The sequence below is a fragment of the Podarcis bocagei genome, assembly GCF_964188305.1.
Source record: "Podarcis bocagei genome assembly, chromosome: 4".
Lineage (NCBI taxonomy): Eukaryota > Metazoa > Chordata > Lepidosauria > Squamata > Lacertidae > Podarcis > Podarcis bocagei.
In genome coordinates this window covers 32,745,225-32,764,513 of record NC_138128.1, presented here as the reverse complement: position 1 = coordinate 32,764,513, position 19,289 = coordinate 32,745,225, and the positions used below count along the sequence as shown (strand labels likewise).

Here is a 19,289-nt window from a genome sequence, read left to right as displayed (position 1 = left end):
ATTATTTCCCCTGATTAACACATGCATAACACACCTCCAGCCATTGCCTGGCCAACCCATTTTTGAAATCAGATCCCACTCAGACTCCTGCACCCAAAGGCCACGTCCAAAAGCAGTTAAGGGAACCACAGCATCTTGCATTTGTTTTTCTCAAAGCCTGAACCCAACCTCCATTAGCAGGGAGTGGCAGTTGCTGCACTGGGTCCCCTGGAATGATGTGGCCAAAACCCACAAAATCCTGAGGCCCAGAAACTTACAGATAAATCGACAGGAACGTCAGGTGACAGGCAGGAATGTCAGGTTCTGAATCATTTATAGCACTGAGGTCATAACTATAAGAAGGATGTGTCATTTACTTTTGGATTAGCATCTATGACTTTGGGAGGGAGCATATCTTCAAAGCAGGGCCCAACTGAAGCCAAGGATCATTAGGATACAATCAGAAAAAAGGAGTTTTGTCATTCCCAGAACTTGTATGCAGCTCTCAGACATTATCACTATCCATTCTTATTTATATCAATGTGCTTAGGAATGCCACCAGTTCTGCATAACAAAGGATTGTCCCATATTTCAATATAAATGATACATGCAAGGCTGGGGAACCTTTGACCATCCAGATGTTGCTGGACTCCGACTCCCATCATCCCTGGCCATTGGCAATGCTGATTGGGGCTGATGGGAACTTGGAGTCGAAGGATATCTGGTGTGTGAATCAGGACCTATATGACTGCATCCAATGACATTTTGAATTAGGAAGAGGTGCACAGACCATCTTGAAAACTTAGAAGAAGTGTTCAATTTTATAACTTTAGAACAAAAACAGCAGGGCATTCTTTAGATGGAAACTACTTTTACTGAGAGATTAAACCAAGTCCGCTCACCCTCTCAGTGCAGCAGTGGTGCAGGGTGGTGGAGACACTCCATAGGGCCCCCAATGAGGGAGCTCAAGGTCATAGTCTGACCTGGGTAGGCGGCAGGGGATAAGCTACAGTACCTATCAGGAGCTGAATCGAAGCCTGCTCCCTAGATTGGCCATGGGGGGTGCAGGGAGGTTTCCCTCAGGTCTGCTCTGGGGCCATTGAAACAGCCCGTACCTGGACCCCCCACCTAGGTTTTCTTCTTGTTGGGCCACAAAAGATCTAGAAAGCTTAGAGGAAGTGCTCGATTTCATAACTTTAGAACAACAGCAGCAGCAGTACACAAATTCTTTAGATGGAAACTACTTTTCCTGAGAGGTTAAACCAAAAGCCAGACAAAAGGTGCCTCTTGGTATTATTTAATCCTAATAGCCCTTCCAATTATACTGAGAAGCAAATGGTCTCACTTCCTTCAACGCTGCTCAGGCCTGAATCGAAGCTTCTGCACGTTTCCTTGTTGTTTTAAACCTCTGCTTAATTACGCCACATGGCCTGACACTCTGCAGTTTACTGCTCTGTGAAATTAACTTTGAGTTAAACGCTAATTGCACATCAAAAAGCTTTGTGTGCATATTCACGGGGGGGGGGGGACAAAAAATATGCCCTTTTCCTGTTATTTTTTAGAGAAAATAGATCTAGCATGGATTTTGGTTCTGATTTCATACCATTGATTCGCAAGAGACAAAATGAAAACAATCCATACTTGAAGGGGTTTCTTTTGTAAATGAAGTGTGTACATGCTTCAGATGCCATAGTTCAGATCGATAAACCTTTCAACCAAACTGTCCCAAGTATACCTGTGTTTTGGCACCATTTAATAAAGTTACAAGTTACATGTAGGCTGCCACAGGCTAGCTGGTGTCATGTGGGTCAAGGGCTGTGGCGTTTGTGGCTTTGAGGTACATCTGGCAAATGGTCGTCTTATGTGAATGCATTAAAGGAGGGGAGAGGTGTTAAAGAAACCTCTTGTGCTGCAATCCTACACATTTTGCTAGGTGCAAGTTCTATTGAACTCTGAGAGATTCACTTCTCTGGGCCCACCTGCACTATAAATTTCAAAGCAGTATCATACCACTTCAAACAGTCAGGTCTTAGAATCCTAGAATCACAGTTGGAAGGGACTCTGAGAATCATCTAGTCCAACCCACAGCAGTGCTGGAATATGCAGCGGTTCCATATGGGGATCAAACTTTCAGCCTTAAGAGTTATCAGCACCATACTCTAACCAACTGAGCCATCCCTCCAGAATGCTGGGAAATGTAGTTTGTTAAGGGTGCTGACCATCTGAGACCCCTACCAGAGACCTACCAGAGCTATAATTCCCGGAGAAAAATAGCACCATTAAGAAACTATCATTCCTAGGGGAAATTTTTTTGGGGGAGAGAGGGGGAGACATGACTGTTATGATACTGTTTTCAATGTATAATGCAGGTGGGGCCCAGATAGATATGCCAGAATATAATATTTGAAAAAAGAAAATAACCGTATATGTAATGCATCACCAAGGGCTACATCTCTTTTAAGATTTTCTTTTTTTGTAAACAAGAGTAATTTTAGTTAAGTTGATCAAACTAATATTATTTTCATAAAGTTGCCATTTCAGTTCTTTACCCATCAGGTTTGATTTGCCTTTTAGCAAGGCTTAACACAACACCACTTTACCCAAGTTGACTTGCACTCAGTGTCCCTTTAATCACAAAACCTTGGAAACACTGATGAAGTTCACACCTAAAGTGTGAATTCTCTGTCTAACAGTTTTGTATTGCCTCAGCAGTCAGCATTTCCCATAAGGCTGAGAGGGCCTCAAGGCCTGTGTGGGTTTTTGTTGGAAAGACTGGGCCACAAAGAGGAATGGTGGGCAAATATGCACTCCCTATCTCTTAAACAAAGAGCTTCGATCAAATGCATTTGCATGAAACCCAAGACTTTAGGATCTGCATAAATAGAAGGAGCTTCTCCTCTGGACTTTCCAAAGGAAGCGCTTATCTCCTTTGTGAAAGTGGGAAATGGGTGGGCTACTTTGCATGAGGATGTATACAAAATATGCAAATGAGGAATCTGCTGCATGCAAAAGGCAAACTGGCCAGACAGCTGACAATCCTCATTCACAGGGGAAACCTCATCCCTCTCCACTGGGAGCAATGGGAACGAAACCAACATGTTTGCTTCCCAGGGAGAGTGAAGCAGAACCTGAATATTCATAAAGTGACCATTTAGTCATGGAAGTGTTAATTATTTCCAGCTCATGAAACTATGTGACCTCACCTGCTCCCACAAAGTATATCAAAAGAAGTAAGCAGAATCAGATGAAATGAGAGCAGAGTTTGATCCACAAGTTTAGGGCAATGTAGGGAGGAGTGAGAGAAAGAGCGATTCAAAAGACATAAGGGATGGCTGAAGTCTTCTTTTATCAAGTCCCCTCAAAGCACCAATAAAGATCTAAGATCAGTGGACCAAACACAGACAAATAGCCCATGGAAAAGCCGGGCTCTATTTCTATGGCCAATGCTACAGCTTAGAAAGAACGTACAAGATTTTGTGCACTGTAACTGGAAAGATTGAATACTATTCAGAAACATTAGCCCAGAGTTTGCTACATTTCACTTTTAGAAAAAGAAGGACTACAAAACATTTCAGTGTAGGAAAAACAACCACCCAAGAGCAAACACCTGCCACAAATTTGTCTCCAAATAATTTAAAAAACAAAAAAACACTTCCCCCATTTTTTAAAAAAATAAGTTTGATCTTTTACACACGCAGACACACATGCTCACACATACATACCCTCACAAAGATGCACTCCCTTATTTTCAAGCAACCAGTTTACAAGTCAAATGTTACGGATCGTTTTGCTATCCTGGATACATCCAAAAGCTGATACGCAAATTTACGCATGAGCATGTTGATTTCAATAAGAGGAAGAAGCAGAACTGCAGTTTAGAATTGCTTTTATGTATATGCTATTTGTCTACAGAACAGGCATTAACATTTTAAATATATGTTCTATAGGGAAAAGAAAAGGGTGAATTCCTGTTTAGGAACAACAGGCAAACTTTACTCCCCTAGTGCAACAAAAAGTTCTTATATGAGTATTTATTTTATGGCATCTAAATTATTCCTGCTTAAGGATCCTGTTACCAAAGGCAGAAGGGAAAGAAGGGAAATCCCAAACCTGGCAAAAAGAAGGCGATTTCAAAAACGTATCTTAAACCTTGGGATGTTCTGCCAATTGGCTTTATAAGTTTCCTAAAAGAGAATATACATACAACAAAATGCTGAAATCTTGGGGTGTTTATGCAAAATGTAATTAAAATATCTGGATTTTATGGTGCAGTGACCTTAAATGGGATACATAAAATTTAACTTACAGGTTTCACTGCATCAGAACAATTACAGAGAGCTGCAATTCTATTACTTGCTTGATTTAGCATCTTCTCTGCTTTTTCCATATATTACATCTACTTGCTTTGATAAGGAAATTACATAACAAAAATCAAAACCACATTGAGCTAATGTGTAACAAAACAATTTTAATCACCAATGGCATCTTTTAGCAAAAGAGCATCAGCCAACAACTACATTTCCCCCCCTTAAAGCAGTAATTACCTTAGCTTTTGAGATATGCCTCAAATATAAGGTAATTTCATGTTTCATTAATAATATTTTCCATGCAGTTCTTACTCTCTTTTTGAAACACAACACTGGTTGCTAAATAAGCTTGAGGAAATCAAGTGTACATTTCCTTTACTTATATTTAAAATTACAGGTGCAACTTACAACACACACGAGCAATATTCTCACGACGATAGATTGCTAATTTTAAAGACAGACATAGTGGAGAACTCGTAAAAAATAGATTATTGGGTTTTGATTTGTTTATTGATCTTGGAATCCTGCTTCTTCCCTGATTCCTGCTCTCTTTTTCTGACTACTGCCAAGTCCCCACAGAATAGCTCTCCTTCGCTGAAACCACTCAGCAAGTTCAAGCTTCTGTTAACCCCAATAACACGTTCTTCTTACTTAGAAGAGACAACTGAATAGGGATGGGGGGAGAGAACAAGGTTTCCATTTCAGAAAATGTTATTCAAGATCCAGACACTAAATGAACTCACGGCTGCTTTGGGGTGCTACCCTGGCATCACCCGATGTCTTCTTTTATTTTTTTGGGTTCTTTCTTTCTTTTAAAAAAAACTCAATTAACATACACTGCTGGATGAAAGAAAGCCAGTAGGAAATACCTTTTGGTCCCCAAAGTTCTGAAGACTGCAGCAGATGAGCAATGTTAGATCTCAAAACAACAGGGGCACCCTCTGCCTCCACACCCACCCACCCATCAGCCTGCCCAGTTTTGCCCACCAAGCCTTTGTCGAGCTTTTAAGATCTTAATCAATCTTAACTCTGACCTCAGGATCACGGGAGGAAGATGGATGAGGAAGTGAATGACCTGTGACCTACTCCTACATTTGTCCGTGCTGTTAGAAAATCGGTCTGGAACCTGTTCACAGCCCTCCAAGCTTACTCTTTTATAAGCTTTTGTGGCCTTGAAATGGTTTTCTTTCTTCTCTTTAGCTGGCTGCCCAGATCTATAACAATGTTTTTGGCTCTCTAGATGGTGTTTATTTTCACACAAAAATATTAAAGGGCAAGAATAGCGATTACCAAACACCAAATAACAAAGCTCAGCCTCTGCAAGAGCATTCAAATCCAAAGTCATCTGATTCACCTGTACACTAATAGTTTGGATTCCAAGTAAACATGGCCATTAACAAGTGATTCATAGCAAAGCCTGTGGGCTTAGGGAACAGTGAGAAAAAACATTTGTCTTGGAACTGGAAGAAATGGGTTTTTTTTGCAAGGAAAATACAATCAACAACTGATGAAATGGCTAACAATTTAAGACTGCTTGCTGGATTGTATTTTCTTCCAATGGAACGGTTTAATGGGAGGGTTTTAAAACACAGGAGATGCAAAAGACAAAAGGTTTCTTTCTTCCTTTTATACATGATCTCATCAGGATTGGTCATTAACTTAAGGTGTGAATAATCAGTTTCCATAAGTCCAGTAGAGCCGAACAGAGAGTTACCAAGTATTTTCTGTGTCAATGTCACTTTCAACCACCTACTGCTTTTTTAAAAAATGTGGGGGCCTCCTGAAGTTCCTGCCCCAAAAGATCACAAGTGATTTCTCCCACACAACACTCTGGCTGTCATGTGATTAGATAATAATGTGTGGGTCATTGACTAAGGAGTGTTTTAATTTGGCATCAATCAGGGTTAGCCAATACTGCCCCTAACACCCACTTTAGCAGAATGAGGAGTAATCTCTTTGCAAAGCACAACTTTCTAATTTGGTCCACCTGCTCTCCCACCAGCTAAACCATGCAAAAATAAAATAAAAGAAGTATTGCTTACAAACTAAGAAAAACAGCAATAATTTTAAGAAATCTCTTTCGATGCTAATACATCTCCCTCTCCCCCCTAAAAATCTACTCAGCATGACATCTGCATGTTGGTAACAATTTGTTTGTTCTTGACATGCAAAGGTTTCCAACTTCCTGCCCACTCCAAGAGACAGAATAATTTACTCAAGACATGTGCCTTGTCATCATGCAATTCATTTTTCAATTCTCACTCCAACCTTTCATAATTGTGTTGTTGATAAGATATGCTCATCTCTCCCACCCCCTACCCCAGCTTCCCCCCCACTGACATGAACATATCTGATGGAAGTATGATAGCAAAGGAAAATGTTTGTGCTCAGAGCTGCGTTCCTGCCAACTCTTAATTTCAATGCATAATAATGAACTTCACATTGCCCATAAATGATCATATAAAACCATCTCAGTTTGAAATGCTTTGCGGGAGGAAAATGCCATTTTACACCTATTTTACAGAAATCAGTGTTATGTTTTGCTTTTTCCTATACCACATATATTGCACTCACATATTTTTTTTTTTAATCATTACCCTTAACAAAATGCAATTAAAATGAATCAGCCTTGACATCGCTGGGCCTCATCCGTTTAGCAACATATACAAAGAGGCATTCATTTGGCAAAAAGAGCCGTTAGAGACTGATCCTGAACATGCGACTAAGGGGGGCAATCAAGTTCATAATCAGTAATAACCTATTTATAAAATCACGATAATGTATAACTAAAAATCACAGGCACCCACAAAGGCGATTTAAATCTCCCCTCCCTTTTCTTTTCTTTAAGATAAGCTGCCTTTTATAAGAACCTTAATCCTTAATTCTGCAGAGAAGGGGGAAAGGAGGAGGGGCAAACAGATGACTTCTTGCATTTCTTAGAGTCTCCTAGCATGCTCCTTTGTAAAGGAAACAATGGAGACTTTCTGAGAAATAAAAATATTTCACAAAAGCAGCCATGTCACGTATTCAAGGATTATTTCGTGAAAAGTTATCAAATGAGACACTAAAGAGTCATTCCTTAGGGCCCCTGAAAAACAAAAAGAAGCTTCTGTCTTCTGCCATGAAGGAGGAGACAGCTTGTTGCTGCTGTGCCTTTTCTTTTTAGCCGGAATAGCAATCTCACCTTTTAAAATAAGAAAGGAAGAGAAATTGATTCTGCCCCTTTAAACAGCACTGGCTCAGATAACATGGTTTCCATCCTCATTCAAATGTGAATGGGGAGATGCAAGCCAGTTCTAATCTACCCTCTGATAGCAAATGTGCCGTGCCTTCTGCCGGTTATGGTGGTGCCATTTGTTCTGTCAGTATTATGCACTCCTTAGCCCTGCCACCTGGAACTACTGGACTTCCTCATTAGACCCCTTCATCCCACTGCATCCCACAGGGACTGCTAATTACGGGCAGCCTTCCACCGATTCTCATCTCTGATTCAATTATGAACACCAGCCCCTAATGAACCTCACAATGCAGGGGGCCCTACCTTGGCATTCTCCATTGTGCTCTTCATACCCAGCATTGCACAGGCAGTTGCCAATGGGTACCAGCCATTCACCATCTGCCCCGCAGTACATCTTTGGCACATCCTTCTCTTCGGAATTGTTCACACAAGAGCCGCGAACTTCCACCAGAGAGGACGTGTCTGCCCCGGTGATCGTGTCCGGAAACTGGGCCAGGTTACGGACTGTCAGCGGGCACTTCTTGTAGAAAACGCGGACAGACACTAAGGCAATGCAAGCGCCGACATCCTGGAAAGCCAGATAAAATCCCTTCTTGCTCAGGGGCCCCACGTCGCGGATCTCTGTGTTGAGCTTCATGATCCTGTCTCCAATGTCCACCTGAGTGAAGCTCTCGTCGGCCGCGATGGTGTCAATCTTAGCAAACTGGCTCTCGCGGATAAAGCGCTCCTTATCGTTGCTCGACTCGTAGTAGTAGAGGTTAAAAGTCTCTTTGCAAGTCCCCATGACACCTGGCAAGCTGTTGCAGTCTCTGAGTGTGAACTTGATTTCAATATAAACCCTCTGAGCCCCTTCACGGGGAATCCAATCAGTTCGTAACCAGTTGTTCTGACTGGACTCCATCACGTTGCAGACTTGATAAGTGCGGATTGGAGTGTTTTTCTCATCCATAATACTCACTTCCTCCCACTGTGAAGAACCAAAAGGGACAAACGTGAGACGGGAAGAGTGTGAAAAGCATAATCAAACCTTGCTACCGCCAGATAAATTAATTCCTCTCTCCCCCAATTGGCTTCGTTTATTTATACCAGAAGCCATTAAAAAAATCAGAACATACAGGGTGCTTCAAACACATGAGCAAAAATAAAGCCATATACTAAAAAGGAAATTGGGTTTTAATAGCAGTTTAATTGAAGACCTCAGGAAAGTGATATTTTCCAAAGAAAAACGGATATATGCTAGCTTGCAATCAACCTTAATATGCCATGATCTGAATAGACCTTCGTAGCTGGGAGTCTTATAAAACCCAAACACTGTGCAACCTGAACAGGTATTCTGCATATAAATGTTGATTTATTTTTTTAAAGCAAGATACCAAGATATAAGGTGGCAACCCGATACATATTTACCTGGGAACAAGCCCAAATATGTCTTACTTCTGAGGAATTAAGAATGGGATTGCACTATAAGAAACTTGCCCAGGGTTGCATGCAACATGAGTGGCAGAACAGGAAACAAGAACGAGATCGGCTCAATATCTATGCAGGATATTGCAATACTATCTGGTGACTATGATAAAACAACAACACATATATGGAAAGGAAAGAAAGGCTGCAGCTCTGTGGCAAAACACCTCTGCATTCAGGTCCCCAGGTTCAATTTCTGGCATCTCTAGGTAGAGCTAGGAAAAGACCCCTCCCTAAATCCCCTGAAATATAGAGCAGAATCATTATGTTACAGATGTAGAAGGGAGAGACCCTGGCTGTGACTGAGAGAATAGCAGCTTGCCTAAGCCACCTAGTGATCTTATGGCAGAGGAGAATCCACAATTCCATTAACTAGCACTCCCAGCTATTACACTGCAACCGCTTACTGAGCCTCTCTCACTTTCCAGAACTACTTGTAATGCCCAGTTCCAGCCCTATTCAACCACCTTCAGCCATCAGCAAATACCTATTACGTCTATTGCACAGACTAACTCAACCTTCACATGCTTGGTCCCCTGCAGTAATTTTGGACTATGACCCCCATCAAGCCCAGTCAGCATAGCCATGCTGGTGGGGCTGATGGAAGTTGCAATCCAAACTATCTGCAGGACACCAGATTGGCAAAAGCTGAGATATCTGAAGTTCTCAGTCCATAAAATATAATATATTTGTGTGTATATATCATTTGCCTCTCTGTATTTATATTCTGAGGTAAATGTAAAACAGTAAAGGACCCCTGGGTAAGTCCAATCAAAGGCAACTATGGGGTGCTGTGCTCATCCCTTCAGGCTAAGGGAGCCGGTATTTGTCCACAGAAAGCTTTCCGGGTCATGTGGCCAGCATGACTAAACCACTTCTGGCAACAGGACACCATGACTAGTGTCAGAGCGCACGGAAATGCTGTTAACCTTCTCACCACAGTGGTACCTATTTATCTACTTGTACTGGTGTGCTTTCGAACTGCTAGGTTGGCAGGAGCTGGGACAGAGCAATAGGAGTTCACACCTTCACACAGATTCCAACCACTGACCTTCCAATTAGCAAGCCCAAGAGGCTCAGTGGTTTAGACCACAGCGCCACTCGCTTCTCTATCTCTATAGTCACCACCTTGGAATGAGCGCAATGAATTGCAAGCATACCTATATTTTTTCTGGCTTCCACCCGCTGGTTCCATTTCAAGCATTCTGGCTTAAGGCACCTCAGGACAACACAATTTTACATTCTTAAACTCTAATAGCAACAATGGAAGAACAGACCATGCCTCATCAACCTGCATTGCCTAACTGAAAGGTGAGCTTTCTTCTTAAATTCTGGACTGGTTTTTTTAAAAAATTAGAATGCCCAACATGATAATAACCACCCCACAGAAAAATGAAACTTTGATTAAGAATGAATTAGATTCTGTATTATCAAGCCGCATTCCGGCAGGAGTGTGATGAACATATCATAAAAGAAAAGGAGAGTGGAAGTGGTCAATAAGAGCTTTGAACATTGTTAAATGAGATTATGTTAATCACATGATACAGAAAAGAAAGCTACTGCTGAGGCCTTTTCTGTCTCTTCTTTTTGAGAAAGGAGCACCGTTCTGCTGAATTAAGGTTCAAAGGGTGGGAAGGACCTTTTTTTCATTTATGCAAAATAATAGCTAAATTCGAAGGTTCCAGCTTATACAATGAAGCATGCAGGGAGCGGAGGGTGGGGGGGGGGGGAAATGGAACAGTTAGAATCCAACTTCCTGGCAATCAAGTATTAAACATGCTCTGCTAAATGGACACTGTAGGACCCAGCCTACAACTCGAATGCATCCTGTACATTTCCATTGAGGTTTGTAACCATTCTGGTCCTCTTTAGGTTAAAAAGAATCTAGTTTGATAGCTGGGTCAGCTTATAGATCTCTGGCCGTCACCAGAGTCAAAAGGATCGTATCAGACTTATTGCCTAGAGAAGATGGTTGCAAATCCACACACACACACACACACACACACACACACACACCCCTTTAAAAAAAGGAAAGAGGGAAATAAATCAATAACCAGGGGAAAACTGGAAAGCCATTTATCAGTGTAAAATGCTAACATGATGTAAGCAACAGAGTTCTCTAATTTACAACTGCCATGAAATGAGCATTGTGTTACAGTCCTGCCCTTTATGATCTACCACTTTCCACGTTATCAGCCTATAGTCTGTGCAGGGGCGAGGGAAGGAAGAGGAGAGGGAAATAAGAATTGTCCATGGGATTTCCTTTTTGCCTCTTTGCACAAAAGAAGTTTGGCTCCAAAGCCTATTGAAGTCTATGAAAGGAACATGGCTGCATTCAGTAGCTCCTTGCTGCAAAAACCCTTCTGACTTTCTCCCTTTTGGTTTTTGTTTGACAAGAGGTGTTTGTTTATTTATAGACATTTGCCTCAATATATCTGAGGCAAATGGCCCAATACTGTAAATGTCCCCCCCCCCCACATTTCCAACCGTTATAAATTTGAAACGTTAAATGTGTTGTCAAAAACAAACACTTCCTCTCTTTTTTTCCATTTCGGCTTTCTAAACCAACTCTTCCCATGGTTTAATAATCCCACAGTAAAAGCATTCCAGGCCCAGGATTTCCTTTCAACTGTGAATTTTAAAGGTAAATCATTAATTAAATTTATAATGTAACACATTCATTCCTCTAGGGCTACTATAGATTTAGTAATAGCGCTATTCACTGGTAAAGTGGCCTATTTTTATCTCCAACGTCTCATATTAACACATAAAATACTTCACACTTCAGGAATGACCTGTTCTGGATCCATAAAAAGAGGGTGGAGCCAAGGGCTTTGCAACGTACAGTGAGCTTATACACAGTATAAAATGAAGGCCGTGCTGATCTGTGAAGGCTCTATACCTTTGGGTGTTCTCGAAGGCAGAGGGAGGGAGAAGTGTTACTTTCCCCAGCGCTTTGAAACAAATCTGCAGCATATGCAGCTATACGAAAGCACTTTCAAGGCACTCCTGCAGACAGACTTGAAGACAAGACTAAGCCCTCTTGATTTCCCCCCACTGCCAACGTGAAAAGGCAGCACACAGAGACATGGATTTATTGAAACTAGTCCTCTTTACGTTTCTCCTCAGACTTCGTATGTTACGAACGTAAGTCACAGATACATACACTCACAAAACACCTTGAAAATTAATATAGGGACATCCTCTGCCAATCAATCACAATTGCTGACTTCTTCAAAATGGCGATATTTGAATCTACAGAAGGCATGCCCCATGGGTGCATAGAAAGAAAGACTAATTCATTGACCTTTCCAGGGTATAGGATTAACTGAGATGCCTGACTCTCACCCAGATAAAGCTGTACCTTTCCCCACTGTCAAAGATGAGGGCAATTGCCGACAATCAACAGTGAATGTGTGCTGTCTGCACCGCCAGAGGCCTGTCAATCATTCCCCTTTTCTAGGGCTGGGGGAGGCAGGCAGGGAATGGTTCCAGGGACAGCACAGTGTGCACAGGCAGAGCAAAACCTGACTGCAGTCAAGTTCGGGCAGAGCAACAATGGGAGCAGGACAATACTCCATTTTCCCATGATAGGGCTAATTCAGAGCTTATGCATAATGCATCGCTACATAAACAGCTTCGCATTCCTTCCATTTGTCACCATCCTCCCCGCCCACCACCTTTCTTCTTCTTTTTAATTACAGGACCGACGGACGTCCAACTACAGTATATTTCATTAGCCCATTGAAGGAATTTGCTTTCCTGTTTATTATATAACTGGCAATCTTTCCAAACTTTAGTGCTCTTTTTAATTATTTGGACTTAGTTAGGCATCAATTGTTTGCCTCTAAGCGCAGCAAGAAGAGGTTTCCATTTAATTTTAAAGGGATTTGAGCATATTTGAATGGAAATACCATGTGCATTGTTTCTCCCCCCCCCCCCCGAAATTGCTCTTAATATTCACCCTGCATATGTGGCAGTGAAAATAAGGTGGTGGTTTCTATCTGCACCTCTCCCCACCCCCAGTAATTAATAAAAATTCCTGATCCCATGGCATGCTGAGGACACAGTACCTACGGTAAGAATCAGGGTGTACTCAGCAGTTCTTCAGCAGACTAACTGACTGCATGGTATTTGTCTACAAATCCTTTGCTAAATTAAGAGTGAACGTCTGCACAGAGTCCTGACTAAGCCGAGATTCCGTTCTCTCCCAGAGTCCAGATCTGCAAATGTGTTAAACATTCACCATTCGGCAATGGATTAAGAAGCTTTTGCTCTGCTTTGCTTTATACACTGCACTGCTGTCCACCCCCCCCCCCCAAAGCAGAGCTTTTGATTTTGATTTTTTTTAAGGAAGGAAAGAAACCTCATGGACTAGAATATCTAATCTATTAAGATAGCATCACACCTTTTGAATTGTCCTAAGCTAACACAAATCCTTCCATCTGGGAACTGGATAGTGGTCACCCTAAATCAGGGCTTGGGAACAATGGAGCCCTCCAGAAGGTGTTGGACAACAAAACCCATCATCCAATTGCCATCATCCATGCTGGCTGAGCCTGATGGGATTTAGAGCCCAGCAACATCCAGACGGCCACAGGTTCCCCATCCCTGCTATAACTCCACTTCTTTGGAAGAAGCAAGTGTAGACATTTATTGTATCTAAGGCGACAATCATATGCAAACTTACCTTGGAGTAAGCCTCAATGAACCCTCAGAAACTTGCACCCGAGTGAGCATGCATAGATGCCTTGCAAGGAAATAAGCCTCACTGAACTATACAGGGTTTACTTTGGGAGAAATATTCTTAGGGTTGGGTTGTAAATATGCGTTCTTTGATCAGATTCTGAAAGTCTCTTTCCACTCTCTACGGTTTCCTTCTTGACAGAGCTATGCATTGGGAGTATAAGGTTTCTCCAACAAAGTGTAATTCACATCACAGGCTACGGAAGAAATGTGACCTTCTCCCCACAATCAACAATAATCGAGCCATTAGGATTCACCAGAAACGTACTAATCATTCCATTTTACCTAGATGATCAGATAGGGATGCAGAACTTACCCCTCCTTCCAATGGGCTTGCTATCCACCCAAGTTCACCCTGAACAGATCTGGAATCCAATAAGGTAACTGCAAAAAGGGGGGAACAAACATAAATGACAAGTTACACTTACTGAAACTCAGGCGAAGTTTTTAGAAAAATTTTACCTGACTATTTCCACATGTGAAAAGAAAGATCCTTACTCAGACAAGATTTATACCAACGCTTTGTTTTTTAACCAGTCACGCCAGTGGTCATGGACTACTTTCAATTAGAGATCAATATTTATTCAAACTTTGTGGCCGTGATCCAGTAAAAAAGTTACCTTAATAAGAAATGAGCCCCTTAGTCAGATCCCTGCCCAAATGCTTCATAATCATGCATACCCACATACTTGGGAGTAAGCACCACTGTGTTTAGACATACTGCCTAGATCTCATGGTGGAAGTTAATGAGGCTTCAGTTATGTATGGTTAATTTGTTAATTAAATGCAACTAACTCTTTTATGGATCACTGAATTTCCACAGTGGTGAATGTGATACACACATCACGGTAACCTTTACAACACTCCTACAGGGCAAGACGGATTTAGTATTCCCATTCTGCACCTACTGCCATAGGGCCTTCCTAGTGCAAAAGTATCCCATGTGGTATGGCCATGACTATTGGCCATACTGGCTGGGGCTGAAGGAAGTGGGAATCCAACAACTTCTGGAGGGATCCCCATTGACCCTTTCCTAGAGTCACCTCTTGACTGATAGCTCAGTTGACGGACTCTTAATCTCAGGGTCCTGGGTTCAAGCCCCACACTGAGCACAAATATTCCTGCACTGCAGAAGGTGGGAACAGATGGCCCTTGGGTTCCTTTACAATTCTATGAATTGAGAACCTCCATGCTCACAGCTCCTTCTCTGAACTACGCCCCACAACTGTACAAAAGGTGTTGCAAGGCCAACGGCCTGGCGGTTAAACACTTAAAGAAATCAAGTAAAAATAAAAAAATCTTACTACTGATAAGCAATGCTTCTATTTAGCCCCCTCATTTATATGCAACACAATCCTATCTGCACTGAATCAGAAGCCCCACTGTGTTCCAAGGGGTTTATTCCCACTGGTTTTAGCCATGCAGAACAGTCTTGTGAAGAAAGTATCACTGTAGTCTTCAAGGGACTTGCTCACAAAGAGCTAAGGATTTACAAAGCTGAGGAAGAGTGAAAGGACAGGCTTATATATACACCTGTGGTGGGAAATGAGGTATGTAACATGTAGACACTCCAATAATAAGTATCATGAAAGTAATTTCATTTGTCTTGTAATAAATGTCCTTGTTTACACTGTCTGTCACTTCTGTTTCATGAATTGCACATCTCTTAGGGGTATGTCGGTGAATTTCTGAAGCAGGTGGAGCACACAGCTTGACATATAGTGTAATCCAAATTGGTGTATCACTGCCACTATAAACACTGAACCCAATATGTTTTGTTACCACCTTCTGGGTGTTTAATGACACTTGCAAGAAAAAAACAGGTGTATTTTCCTTTTAATCCACCTTCCAGGGTAATATTTCTAGGAGTAAGAGATTGGATGCATTGAGTGAGGAGGGGGTATTAATTCTGTAGGAAACAAAAAAAAGGTGGGGGGGGGAGAACCTAAGTGTGTACTAAGGCCCACCACTGCATTCTTTGTACCTCCTAAGCCTCTTGTTAAAGATGGAGTAAGAGGTGGGGACATGAAAAATGGCTCCCCTGGTACAGATTTAACTTAAAGACGCTGAGACATTCAATGAAATCTCAGCCCCTCAGTTCCTCTCCCCCCCCCCAGGCTTTCTCATAGTCAGACTACAAAAACCACAAGTTCTAAATAAATCATAAATAAGGGTTTCAAACTACAACAAACAAATGCAACATCCTTTCTGACTGGAATGGTTATATTTTATTTAGTTTGTTGTTGTTTTTAAGCCAACGATGATCATTTGCAATTTCTGCACACATTGCCTCTTCTCCCTTTGGAAGATCAAGACGAACCAACCAAAAACTATTTTAAGAGAGACAGAGAGAGAGACAGACAAAGCCTTCTCAGATTGGTCCAGCGCTCCTGCACCAGAGAGGACAAGGCTTTTCCATCCCTTGGAATGAACGGAAAACAAGACCAGGAAAAGAGGAAAGTGGGGAGACCGTGTGGCTGAGTTGCTGATGGCAAAGAAAATGATGAAAAACAAGGGAGAAAGAGGGGGACGACAGAGCATCGAATTTTTAAAAAATGCAAGAGTGTAGGGATCTCTCAGGCACAGGCAAATCCATCTGCAAAATGCTTTGCCTTTCGGTTTCAAGTTTTAACTGCACATTGCCTGCATCTGTGCTCTTCTGTACCAGGTGATTTCCAGGCCTCTGACATTATACCATGGCCAGGTTTGCCCTAGGAGTTGCAGGAGCCAAATCGCGAGCAGATGGACACACACGGGCATCTCTCTCACACACACACAAACAGGGAGCAGCGCAGACAAACACACCCCTTCTTGTCAAGCTGGTTTAGGAACGTGCAGGCCACCTGGATATATGCAAAGCCAGACAGGTACTCCAGGAAACTGCGTGTGTGTGTGTGTAAGCGCGCGCGTGTCCCGGGTTACGTAACATCAGTCTTACGAACACCAAGATCTTTAGGCTTCCTTCCTTCCTCATCATCTTTCCAAGACGAAGACTAATAACAACAACAACAATGCCCAGTTCGTACACCCTCCGCGGAATGCAGCAAGCCAGGAGGTGCAAGAGGGCGCGCGGACGGAGCAAGGGGCGAGGGTTGCTTTGAACTTTAGGGCTCTAACCTAGATTTTACACGGGTGCAAAAAGGGAAGAATTTGGCCCCGTCCGCAAAATAAAAAGGGCCTTTTTTCCTGGCGTGGCGGCGGGTCCCGCGGCGTGACTTGCGAGCAGGTCGGCTCCAGGCATCTCGGAAAATCCAGGTCAAGCTCCCACGCGCTTTTGCGCCGCGCGCGCCGGGACGTCGCGTCTGCGGCAAACGCAGCTCCCCAGCAAGGCGAGGATCCGAGGCGGCACCAGCCCGCCCCACCGCCGCCGCTCCAAACTTCCACCTCTCCCCGTCCAGGGGGCGACGCGACGGTGCGGGCGGACGTGGGGAGTCTGGCTGCGGGGCGAAGCTCCGGCAAAAGGAAGCAGGACGGGTGGGTGGGTAGGTGGGTGGAGAAGCACCCTGGCGACGCTTCCCCTTCGGCTGTCCAGCCTCGCTTGGCACGGAGGGAGGGAGCCCAGCCGGGAGATCGTCGATCGGTCCGTCCAGAAGGCAGGCGCCTGGGTCGAACTTTCTCCTGGCTGCACAAGTTGCCCACAAGCGCGTCCTGCAAAGCGCGCGCGCTGCCGGCCGCTCACGGTCCCTACCGCTGGAAGACGGTGCTGGGGGGAAGCACCCCAAACCCCGGAGATAAAGAGGAGATGGATGGAGCCTCGGATCGGCCCGGGGTACCAACCACTACCAACCCCCGTCGCTTTTTAAAATTTTATTTTCCCACTCACCTTCGTTGGCTGGATATACCCGAGAGCCGGTAACCCCCTCGCAAATCCCAAAGAGAAGCGGCAAGACGGTGAAGAAATATACAATCCCAGCCATGGTTTTTTGGTGCCAGCGCTGCTCCGGTCTCCTCTATCCCAGTGGAATAAATGCTTAAATTGGGAGTGCAGCAGGCTGTAGACATTGCCAAGGGGGCGGGGGAGGGACCGTGACGTACAGCCGTCCATCAAGCCCGCCCGCCTGTCGGAGGCGCTGCTCGGGAAGAAAGCCCCGCCCCGCCCCCCTCGCAGCCCCGCCCCGTCCCAAGCCGCGCCTCCCTCCCGCCCGTCGCCTCCTTGTCCAACGGGGCGAAAGTGTCTGAGCGGCGACGGATCTTCCAGGCTCGCCTTTCCCCGACCGCAGGCATCGCCATCCCCGCCGTCCTGCTGAAGAATCCCTCCGAGCCGGGCACGGGAACGCTGCTCCGTGTTCATTACTTCACACACACAAACGCCCGGCGCGCGTCAGTACAGAGCCCGAGTTTCCCGGGGCTCTTTTTTGGAGAGCAAACAAGCGAGGTTCTGGATCGGATTCCTCTGGAAAGAAGCGATTAGCAAAGCGGCTCCTTTTCTTTTTTAAAATCTTTGATGAAACAACTGCACTCCCCTCTACACAGTTGCCTTTAAAAGGAGACTAAGAATAACAGTAACAACAAACAACGTGACTATCTGAATGATATTTAGATAGATAATATCTAGGATGAGGTGACCAATACGGCGCGAAATGATTTTGCGCTCGGGGTACCTGCCTGCCTGGCGCGCGCCGTTTCCTCGCCAGCTAAACCCGGGTTTAGGTCGCGATCCTTTTTTTTCCGGGCAGAAAAATCTCTGGATAAAATATCTTCCCGGGGGGAAGGTAACGGTTGGGTGGAAGGGAAGGGGGAGAGGGATTTTCTGTCCGGTGTGTGTGTGTGCGCGCGCGCGGTATTGTTGCAATAAGATGCCGGCCACCTTTCCAAACCGAGAGCACTGACTGAGCCGCCAAGTTACTGTATTTTTCCGCCACCCCAGTCTCTCCATTGACAAGCAGACTGTTTTTAATCGGCTTCTCGGCCAAGCCGGTTTTGTGCAAGTACAGTAAACGAAAGGGTCGCACACCGACACTGCGCTGCCGATCCCGGTGATCCAGAAAAACTGACGGCACGGGAGGCGTCTGAAAACTTTTTGGATAAACAGGAAAGACAATAGGAAGCGAGGCGCAGGAAATTGTGCATGGCGTGTGGTGCCCGTTTCTTGGCAAACCCACAATATCCAGGCATAGATAGATCTCTTTGGAGAGGATTTCTCCGAGTGGATCACCACCCGCTCTCGCTTAACTGCAGGCGACGGATGAAGCGGGTGTCACCCCCCCCCCCCGGCATCTTGCATACATTTCAACATACTCAGGGAGTGATTGCAAGGAAAAGTCCACGAGGGGAGAAAGGAGCAGGCAAAAGAACCCATGAACTGGTGTGGGTGGGTTTCTCTTTTCTTTCCCCCCTCCCCTGAGCGGAAAAGGGCTGCGACCCACACAGAGAACAGGTTGGGGGTGGATTCCTGCGCTCCTCATTCACTCCAGCGAGGAAGAGCTTCCAACATAAACCAACAGCGCCCCCTCGTGGGTTGCCGGTTAGTGAAGAGAATGCAGACAAAGACGTCAATGTGACAAGGTAGATTTTTTTAAAAAGTGTTTGCATCAAAGTCTTTGCTCCCCCGCCGC

General features: G+C 44.1%; 1 protein-coding gene across 2 annotated transcripts in view; it reads right to left on the bottom strand.

Moving 5' to 3' along the window:
- Positions 1-17,712, bottom strand: part of EPHA4 (EPH receptor A4) — a 152,735-nt gene extending 135,023 nt beyond the window's left edge. For both annotated transcript variants that reach the window (XM_081192572.1, XM_081192571.1), the window contains exons 1-3: positions 17,558-17,712; positions 14,051-14,118; positions 7,828-8,491 (exon numbers count right to left, since the gene is read on the bottom strand). In XM_081192572.1, the coding sequence (XP_081048698.1) occupies positions 7,828-8,491; positions 14,051-14,118; positions 17,558-17,651 (826 nt within the window). In that variant the 5' untranslated portion in view covers positions 17,652-17,712. The remainder of the gene's footprint in view (positions 1-7,827; positions 8,492-14,050; positions 14,119-17,557) is intronic.
- Positions 17,713-19,289: the final 1,577 nt, after the last annotated feature.